The following is an 11,073-nucleotide window of genomic DNA, read 5'->3' as shown; positions in this document are numbered from 1 at the left end:
TGGGTCACGTAATATGACCAGGGCAGCAACCCCGGGACCGGGTAGCGGGATAACCACACCCTACTAGGTCTGTCTATACTAACACAATTGTATCTTGCCCTGGCAGTCAACAAGGTACTGCCAAGAGGGCAAAGAATGGGAACATGTACCCTAAACTGGAATTAGGTGCTTCTATATCATAGCTCCCACTGAACTAGTCAAAACCAGTGAAAACAGAATATATGTCTATGAATGGGTAGCTACTGACTGAACTGTAGGCTTTCTATGGGCTTGCGGAAAGAGCCGTCCTACAGCCTTGTACGTTGCAACTAACAACACATGATGACTCTATGGTGTTCATAACTTCCTCCCTGCATTATGTCAATATGTATTTTTGTGATTATGATTACTCTTGTGTTGTGTAGAAGTGACCTTGATGTTGCCCGTGTTGTGTGGGTGTACAAACCCGGGGCCTTGTTTGAACATTTTGCTTAACTCTAAAGTTTTTAGAGCATAGAGCCTTCCGGTACCCGCTGAACAAACTAAGAATGCGAAATTTTTCTTTTCAAGTCTTCTATTAAGGGTTAAATATTGCGCTAGGTTACAAAATAGTTTGGATTATGGTGTGCTACTCTTCTTCCTTACCTTCTTGATGTGTATAGGTCTTCATATATTTAACCACCAGAATACCAAAATATGTACTTATAAATAAGGCACAGATATATCATATGCATATGATTTATATAATTAAGTTATGAATTACATTAAAAAAAGAAAAAGTTTCACATTTCACGATCCTAACTGAATTGCCAAGAGTTTTTTAGAACCACCCTCGCCATTAATTCTAAACCTGGTTTCCAGAATCCCTCCTCTATTTCAATGGTATAAACACTCTTTTTTGGGTTACTTATAATTACTTAGAGGGGGCATATTGATTTACATTAGGGGCCTGGGGTGTTTGGGTTAAAGTTCAGTGTCGGGGTGATGAATAAATCAAGGAAATACTCGCTGTTATTGGCTGAAAATGAGTATGCGCACTTGATTTACCCAGAACTCTGTGCGAATCACCCTTGATTCTGGCTGTTCACCATTTTCGTTCATGAAATCGTCTGATATCATCAGAAAACGCAGGATTTGTACAGTTTTGAATAAAATCAAGTTAGCGATTATGAACAATGGTTATTAACATAACACCCGATTCCTTTTAAACTTTTTGTTTCGAAATTTATAGTAAGAAATCGAAATTTGAAACCGACAAGGTGTCGATTTACTATGTGCCTTGTTTCACAACTTGTTTATTTATATTCGTATAGCGGATGATTGTTTTTTTTTAAATTAGTATTTATTAGTATTTTCAGCCCCCAAGTGACTGTGAAGTGACATCAGCCAAGCGAGACGAAGTTTCCTGATCCTCGAACACAACGCTAATGTTCATGACACGTGGTGGAGAACCCAGGTAGTATATACAAACTTGTATAGTATAAATATAAATATAAATAAAATTGGAATGCATTAGTATAACGTGTGTAATTCAACACGGGAACCAATCAGCGTGCGATTCATTTACCGAAATTTACTACATGGGGGATAAAACTAAACACTGAGCCAACTCCGAGTCGATTCAGTCAACATGAGTCTGACCCAGGCAATATGGTTCATGTCCATTGTCTGAAAATGCACAACCCAGAGTATATGACAGTGCACCATCATAGCAGAACACACACACTGTTACTCAGTGACCATCGAAGTGCTACAATAGTTTTACTAGTTATAGTAGCGCTATGAAATGACCCTACGATACATCCATGGATTTATATGGAGAGAGTGAACTTTATACCTGTTAATTTTAATTGGATTCAAGTAGCATATAATATTGCATTTACAATGTTATGTAACGTATACCACAATGTTAACACTAGTTGTAGTCAATATTCTGCAACATTGTATGTCGATGACTTCCATGTTAAGTTACGCAAGACGAGTTTTTCGCAATGAATTGTGCAAGGTACTAATTCTGTGCAAAAGAATTTGTTAGAAAGTGATGTTTATTTTGAATCATCTATGTGGAGTATGTGGTTGTATGTGCTTAGGTAACTGTAAGTTTGTTTGTTATTTATATGGGCTTGTCCTGAAATGAAGTTAATAATAATAATAGAAATTTTCTAAATTGCCTAGCGTCGATGAACATTTCGATTAAATAAAATAAATCATGTATGAACTTGAGCTGAATATCACATTTTAAACATGTAGGACTTATTTTATTGCAGTTACTACTTTCTCGCATCATCTTACCTGTCAATATCAAAAACATTATCAACATTAATTATTATATTAGTTCTGAGCTGTTAACAAATTGAACTTATATCATGGAACAATTAGGTTAGGCAGAGAGCAATTCTATGAAGGGTCAACACAATTCTGGATACCGGACGTCATTTTGATTTTATTTGACCAACTTGACAGTATTCTCCGACACCACTATAGCTCCAGTAAAGAAACAGATATTTTTCTGCTTTATTATTCACTTCAGGGCTGATGAATTATCATAGAACTACTTACCACGTGGTAACTAGGTAACACGCACATGATGTGTCAATAACTCTCTTCCTCACATAGAACGTCAATCAATCAAAAGTTCGTCAACCTTTTAAGTGGAGACACAATCACGCAAACCACATGACGTAATAACAAAAAATGACATCATCGATGACACGTGACCCAACTGAACGCAGTGTAAGTAAGATGGCGACTGGTCGCTGTTACCTGTGAGAAAATATGATGGAATAGGCTTGAATTCGACCCTTTCAGTCCCAATCCTTCCCTTGGTGAGTATTTGATGAACAAAGATGATATTGAACATACTTGCTTGTCTGATTCCAATGTCGGGTTTTAGTATATTTATGCAATGATTTCTTTGTGGCGTCGAAGTCACATAGACGGTTCTCATTTCCCTAGGTAGGTTGTTTGTGACATAATAAAACATAACACCAATATCTTATACATCATTATAAAATCTAATCGACATGATAGATAGTTATGAACCACATCTTCCAATTGTTTTTCGTTTTGTGACTATTATTTGTGCACATCTAAAAAGTGAATATTCTCATGAAGCACGAGATTCGTACTCACAACCCAGCAAATGCACCGCCACTGAAAGAAGGAGTGCCCCCGTTACGCCACGTAGGACTGACCCAAAATACAGCTTATGTTATAGCAGGGAATATGTCAATATGTGTACACTTGTTCACAGTAGTATTCAAGCTAAGTTGCTATTTCAGTTCCGTTTTCATGATATCACCTGGGCATCGATGCGTTGATATTTCCATTATGCATATATTTACTGTTAAAGATGGCTTGTTTCAAAGTGTGTAAACAAGACAAAATGTTATGTATTTTCCTTATTTGCATATTTTCAATTGTGCGAAGACGATGAGGTAATATGTCGCACGACGTCGCGCATAACAAATAGATTTAGGAATTATTATTATAATACCCCGTTATTCCGAACGAGTTGACGTCATCGCGGACGAGTGCACGTGACTCCCGCATATCAGCTGTATCATACGACGTCATACGATTGTAGAATATTGAGTTGAATTATTTATTTAATCATTATATTGATAAATCATGATATTTCGAAGGTTTTTTGAATGAGTGTTTTGGGTAAGCAGTGCGAACCTTTTTATCACATAACAAACTCCGTTCAACATACATGAGCTGGATATATTGCATGTTTTTTTTCTTCAAAACTGCACTTAGAAATCATATGCTAATTTTGCTAAGGAGCCGAGAATATAAAGTTTTGATGGTTTTCAGTTTTAGTGGTCGCAATAATTATTATTCTTTTATCAATATATATACAACAAATAAACTGTAAATGATATTACCGTTGTCATGTGATAATAATACACATATTATGAACAATATTCCGACGTAACCTTTTATCAAAGTTCTATAACGTGTTGTAAACACCTACCCGTACTCGATGCATATGTGCACACGGTTGCATTTATTATTATTTATATACCCACAGGTGGATATCATAGCGTGGTCGAGTCATGCCTCTCTCAGACAAATACCTGGCAGTAGTGGCGATCGATTTCGGTACCACTTTCAGTGGATTTGCGTTTTCATATAATCTGAATAGCTATACGAGTGGAATTCCTGGAATACACATAGGTAAACAATGGGGACATAGTAGAGGTGTAAGCACATCACAAACACCTACGTGTATTCTTTTAAATCCGGATGAATCATTTGACTCCTTTGGATATGACGCCCAAGAAAAGTATATTTCCTTGAATGATGGCGAGAACATGGAAGACGAGTATTATTATTTTGAGAGATTCAAAATGGAACTTCACCAAAGGGAGGTAAGATAAAATAAAGGAATATATGCATGTCTGAAAAGTGGGCACAATATCGATTATCATCACACATATCAAGTTGAATCAGCTCGTTGACTGCTAGGGATGTCGGTCTTCAAGAAAAAAAAAACACACACATAGATTTCTATGTGATTGTATGGGTAAGTTGAGATACAAATACAAAATGGTTATACTTATTTTGTTCATAAAATGTAAATTTCATTTTACCAAGTTATATAATTTATTAAAGATGTTTTAAAAAAATATTATATCGATGTTTGTGGTGGCACGTCATGTCGGTATAGATGGCAAACTGCTGATGATGAACAGTGTTCGAATGTGGCGTCAATAACCTTGATTGCGTCATTGCTGATACATTCTTTTTTGTATATCTTTCGGATATACATTTCCATGCTAGTTTCGTAATGTTTCTTTGTAAATCGTTTGAGATAACTGTCAAGTAATTTACATTATCGCCATTTTAAACAATATACTGCATAATGTATTTAATATGTATTTACTTATTCTATTTTAACTTACAAGATGCAAGCATTTTTCTTTTACATGCTAAGATTACTGACAAATATTTACCATTGTAATTACTTTTGATTATAGGCGGTTGACACCACCACTGAACTTGTTGCTAGTAATGGTAAGAAAGTCAATGCTCTGAAAATCTTCTCTGAATCGATAACGTATCTCGCAAAAGAGGCTCTGAAAGTAATTTCCACAACATCAGGTTACATATTTTACAATAGTGACATCCAATGGGTGTTAACTGTGCCAGCAATATGGAAACAAGTATCTAAACAGTTTATGAGGGAGGCATGTATTCAGGTAGGACACCAACCCTAATAATTAAAGGGGTGTGGTCATCGCGCCACGAATACACGGGATATGGGTCTCTTATAAACAAAGATGGCGATTTTGTCGCGCAGACCAGCCGTTACAAACTGAGAGGTTACAAAGTTTTGACGAGGTAATTTGTTAGATGACTAGAAAGGTATCGAATGATTCGAGGCAGTGATTAGTGTGCCCAGGTCAAAACTCGTACTCGCGATTTCATCAGAAAAGCCCAGTGAATTGTGGGAAAATCAATGTTCATCAACACAAATGTCGCACATATGCGGCGCGATGACCACCTGTGTTATTGTAATTATTACTTCAACAAGAACTAAAATGACAACTGTGTGGTTCCTGGTATAGTATGCATCTGATTCATACGAGATCATTTTGATGTAGTCGTAACCATGGTTTTGATGACGTGTTTGATATCATACACTGAACAAATAAAGACAAAATACGACGAAAGATGAATTGATAAGTATTCCTAACTAAGTAATTCAATCATCTCTTCATATTGAATTTAAGCGGTATTATTCACTGAGATATGATGTACAATAAACTGATATTTACACGAGAATAAAATCTATTCAACTCAACTAAGATTCTCAACAATTTGTTCAGATACTACCGGTTTTACTTGGAGTAATTTTACAATGTATTTGCTAACAGGCAAAAATAATCCGATCTGATGACCCCACACAGCTGATTCTAGCACTGGAACCAGAAGCTGCTTCGCTTGATTGTCGCCAAAGGGATCTATCAGAGTTTGTGGATGAAACATTAAATGGAACGCCTCCTGAAGTTATTGCGTGCAACGGGCCTACCTACATGATTATTGATAATGGGGGTAAGTATCGATTCAGAAGGTCATTTGTCAATCTATCCTACCACCCAAAGTAGCACTTGTTATTTTATTCTTAATTCCGTAAATACTAAATATTTTGAGAAATATGCATATGATATCGTAGATTACGAATTTTAATCTATTCAACTCACAGGTCTTAGTTCAACATAACACCACAATCGCAATTAATTGCGTGTGCAAACTTTAAGCTAGTTTAGCGGATTCCATATATATGTATTGCATACAGAAACACGTTTTTTGAAACGAAAATCTTACTATCAGTTTAAATAATAATTTATCCAAATTATTACATTTATAGCAACACTTTGGTGACCGTTTGCACAATTTTAAGGCAAATCCATCGGCAATCATCAAACATATTTTAATGGGAAAGAATAGAAGAAAATAATTTTGACGAGTGTCTCGTTTTATTGCGGAGACAGTCTGACAGTTACAAAATACAATATTATGATAAGATGTATTCTCTTGTCGTCAAGTGAGATATGTTTTGGTTAGTAGATGAGTCCGTGACACCCAACTCTCAACATTTCCAATAAAAGTTAGTGATATATAAAGCTATATTTCGTGAGAATTCGAAAATACATCATTAAGCGACATCGCAAAATAAAAGCATGCAATACCAACAATGTGCACAAAGAATACAATACAAAACATTGTCAAATCATTGAAGAGCGTTATACAAGGACCACAATACTGGATGCAACCAAGGTATGACGTTAGGCGATTTGAAAGATGTGAGCGAAAATACTGCGTCTTGCATTGGTCTGAGCGTGTATAAAATGGTGCATTGTTGAACAAAATTCAACCGACTAGTACAAACAGAGAAAATATAAGGTTATACAATACTCATGCGAAAAGGTTTTTCGACAAAAAATGTGAGCTCATTCATTCTAATATCTACACCAGACAAGTGACATTGATGTCGCTTGAAATTACATTACATTATTTGTAATACTTGTCCTGAATTACTGAATATATTTCTCCGTTTATTAGGTGGCACAGTTGACATTACTGTTCATACAATCAACAATCAAGCAGTGGACGAAGTGTATCAACCAACCGGTGGTGCCTGGGGAGGAATAAACGTTGAAACCGAATTTGAAAACCTTATTATTTTTCTATTTGGGGCCAAATTTATTTCGAATTTTAAGCAGAATTCTCCAGCCGAATGGTTAGAGATGATGGCAGACTTCGAAATGAAAAAGCGATCCCCCCAATTTGTATCCTCAAAAGCAAGTACTCGGATTCGTCTTCCTCATGCATTTTTCATGAACGGAAGCCTCATGGCGAGGGCTAAAGGTCAATACAAACCATGCGATGTAAAGCTACACAATGGTTACCTAATACTTAGTTATGAGGTCATGTCCAATTTATTCCTAGCCCCAGTCGAAAATATTATCAAACATGTAGAAACCCTTGTAAATGATGATAAACTTAAGAATCTTAGTATTATTTATCTTGTTGGTGGATTCCCAGAGTCCAGATTACTGACAAAAAGATTTGAAGAGAAATTTGGTTCCAAGTATCGAATAATGATACCACTGGACGCAAGTTTGTGTGTTGTTAAGGGTGCTGTTTTGTTTGGTCTGAACACAAAAGCAGTGCAGACCAGAATTTGTCCATACACATATGGTTCAGATGTTTCTGAAAGATGTGATAATGTCAAATGTAATAAGAAGTACGCGGTTACCCAAAGGGGGGTATGCTATTGCATGGTATTTAGAACCCTGGCCACCAAGGGTGAAAAAATAAAGGTGGGTGACACTAGGTCATTCAAATATTGTCCTTTATTCCCAGACCAGACGTCGGTTTGTTTTGGTTTTTACACGACAATAAAAGACTCGGTGAAGTACGTCCGGGAACCATATGTCAAGAAGATTGCGGAAATCATTCTCCCTAGTCCAGATACAACCAAGGGAAAGTCGAGGCTGCTTAAACTCGACATTGAATTTGGCAATACCGAGATAAAGGTAACTACTTTAGATAAGGAAAGTGGTAACGTTAAGCACTTATCCTTAGATTTTGTTAAAGGCTAATACGTAAATGCCAAAAGCGATTTGAATATACAATTCGTTGTACAAACGACATTGATAGTTATTATTTTTTATTTAAAATTATTTTTGATGTAAAGTTAAAATCCTTCTGTATACATGGTTACATTAAAATTCTGGCTATGAAAGTCATTAAGTGCTATTAACATTTCTATGACAAAGTTGTATCTTGATAAGGTATTATTGGCACACAGTGGCGGATCCAGAGGGGGGGGGCATGCCCCCCACCCCGCCAAACGCATGAAGATTCGTATCATCTGGATTACGCATAGCTTCACTGCGATTTACGGTCCGTATATCTTAAGCGTCGCTTGGACCGCCCCAATACATTTTGCTGGATCCGCCACTGTTTGCACAATATGAAGATTGAGAAGTACATATTATTGTATTCATTCATTGCGTTTATTTTCATGAAATTTGTCTTACTGAAAATGTACCATGATTATAACGACTAATATAATAATAAATATATTGTGGTGTTGCAATCAGTACATCAAAGACAGTCACAAAGAAATATAAAAGTTAAACTTGCACTATATTCGCTGTATGTGATGTGGGAGAGGGATTACATTACTCATAAAAAGTTAACTCGTAAAGTTAAATTATGTCAGTTATTTTTGTCTTGTGTTTTTCGTTGTTAGACATTCCGTTGAGGCATGCGGCTCAATCTGTTGTATTCTTAAAAAAACTCCTTGTAGATAATTAGTGTATTAAACTGTGTAACGATACAACGATATTATGTTCCGCCATAGATTGGGACATTTAAAATATGCAGGTCGATCTTGCTGTTACTGTACCCCAGTTTGATGGATTCAAATTCGCAAAAGGCACAACTTCGTCCAAAAACTTGTGTGTAAGCTCACTTCACACTACAGGGTCGGTGATTGTGGACGACGTGAACTTGATAAGTTTGCCCATGAGAGACAACGCAAATCTCGTATATGTAATAAACAGCATATCTTCACAGTTTGACATAATACAGGACAGATTAAAATTGCATATTACATAGTTTAATAACTTTTTCATTGTACACACTACCTTCAGGCTGTCAAAAGCTTCCAGCTTTATATACTGTCCAATAACCACGATTTATGGTAAAAATGGTTCAGGTTTGCAAGCTTGTGTTTGTATTTTCAGAATTATTTATTGAAATTAAAAAAAAAATAGCGAGTAGAAGTAAATATTGTGAACGAACAGAATCACCATACAAATTTGAATTTACTTCCACTCATACGTCAAGTTCAACACAGTTCCTTTTTTGAATACGAGGATTGTGGGAAGTATACATGTAATAATTATATTATCCCCATAATATTTTTCTTGCATTGATGTAAGTAAACACACACGACACAATTGATCACCGCCACAATCTCCTTAATCGCCTTAATCTTCCCTTACGGCTTGAATTCATATAAAATTTTGATCTTAATCACTAGTGTATATTGTTGTCAACCAAAGAGAAAATATTGAGGAATATAAAAGTTGGTAACTTAATCCAATTAGCACCAGTGTTCTATTTATAGTCTGCTCTTTTCAACATTTTGATCAAAAACTGGAAGCAATATCATATTTTTTCTGTTTGATTCAAAATTAAGATTACATTTTGTGATAATTACAAAAAATGTGAACAAATTTATACAAATTTGAGCAGGAACAAAATTTGACCTGTTTGATATCGGAATAGATTCACTGTCTCCAACTCGTGTGAGGCGGCTCAAACGATACTCACTTCTATACGATTCCACTAAGCGCCGATATTGGGCAATAACCTCATAGTATCAGCTAGTCCCATTGGGAATATTAATTGGTTTAGCTACGACATGTGCCGTCTGTTTAATTGTCTGCTCTACATCAAAATGTCTTCCATTGTCATTAGCGCGAGCTATATAAAAACCCTAGCTTTATAACAATGGCATGCACATCCAGTGACCTTACGTACCTTGTTATTGAAACCACCTGCTGTCAAATCCGATTCATTGTAGCATAACTAATAATTCAGTATTAAATTGATTGCAAACAAATATTGCTAATTTTGATATAAATTGAAAAGTAAAATTTGTGTTGACTATTTTATTAATTATTTTTTGTATGAATTAGTTTCATTACTTTCATGTTTTCATTTAAATTGTTTATTACATATTGCTGTACATAGAATACGTATTTAAAAATATGTCCAAAATCCTACAGAAACTTGGTGACAGGCTGAACATATTATATAGTACAATTTAAATACTGGGTGTACATGTACGTATTTTTTATATCAGGAATAACAAATTCAAATTTATGTTTTGGAATGTATGTGCATTGTAGTGACTATTATATTGTCATTTCTTGTTTAAATAAATATAGACTGATGCTTACCAACTGTATTGTTACTGTTAGAAGCGCATCTCCAGTAAAAGTTGTATTAGTTGTACACTGAATTATTATAAATTTATACAGTATATTTTGACTATAGACACATCTCTTTAATTTACATAAGCACGCGGGCTACTAGTAGAGTGAACGGTAATTATACATAAATAATGTATTCCTTTTTCTTCAATATTTTAATTTCTAATAAACATTTCATTGTAACGGCCATCGCCAAAATGTGAATATTTAAACATGTATTGGTATGCTAAATCCTGACATTGTACATTAAATCACTTGTAAATAAAAAATGTAGTGTCAAGAAATATAGCACAGCACCTTCCTGTTGTATGTTCTCGTAGGATCGAATGCTGATCTGCTGCTCCCCCGCGAATTTGTAACATTTACATCCGTTGATCTAATAGTTGAAGTAAAGCCACGACCATTTACATCCGTTGATCTAATAGTTGAAGTAAAGCCACGACCATTTACATCCGTTGATCTAATAGTTGAAGTAAAGCCACGACGACACTAACAGTAACTAACAATACTGAACGCCATGTATGAAGTAGAGGTTCTAGAAAACGGCCCGCACTTTATATTCTTGTTG

At 35.4% G+C, this 11,073-nt stretch overlaps 1 protein-coding gene across 1 annotated transcript; it reads left to right on the top strand.

The window, feature by feature from the left end:
• Nucleotides 1-2,691: 2,691 nt before the first annotated feature.
• Nucleotides 2,692-8,096, top strand: LOC100368999 (heat shock 70 kDa protein 12A-like). The gene is made up of 5 exons (XM_085495110.1): nt 2,692-2,804; nt 4,016-4,355; nt 4,965-5,186; nt 5,865-6,042; nt 7,054-8,096. Exons 2-5 carry the CDS (start codon nt 4,041-4,043, stop codon nt 8,094-8,096), a joined length of 1,758 nt encoding a protein of 585 aa, XP_085351236.1. The 5' UTR covers nt 2,692-2,804; nt 4,016-4,040.
• Nucleotides 8,097-11,073: the final 2,977 nt, after the last annotated feature.

The sequence above is a fragment of the Saccoglossus kowalevskii genome, chromosome 21 (genome assembly GCF_978046115.1).
Source record: "Saccoglossus kowalevskii chromosome 21, keSacKowa6.1, whole genome shotgun sequence".
NCBI classification, from domain to species: Eukaryota; Metazoa; Hemichordata; class Enteropneusta; family Harrimaniidae; genus Saccoglossus; species Saccoglossus kowalevskii.
The sequence above is the reverse complement of the archived record's forward strand: the minus strand, read 5'-3'. Positions and strand labels throughout refer to the sequence as shown.

Coding starts and splice junctions, on each gene's coding strand:
- LOC100368999 (XM_085495110.1), top strand. CDS start 4,041: ATGCCTCTCTCAGACAAATACCTGGCAGTAGTGGCGATCGATTTCGGT. Junction 4,356..4,964: donor TGGAACTTCACCAAAGGGAG/GTAAGATAAAAT, acceptor TTTTGATTATAG/GCGGTTGACACCACCACTGA. Junction 6,043..7,053: donor CATGATTATTGATAATGGGG/GTAAGTATCGAT, acceptor TCCGTTTATTAG/GTGGCACAGTTGACATTACT.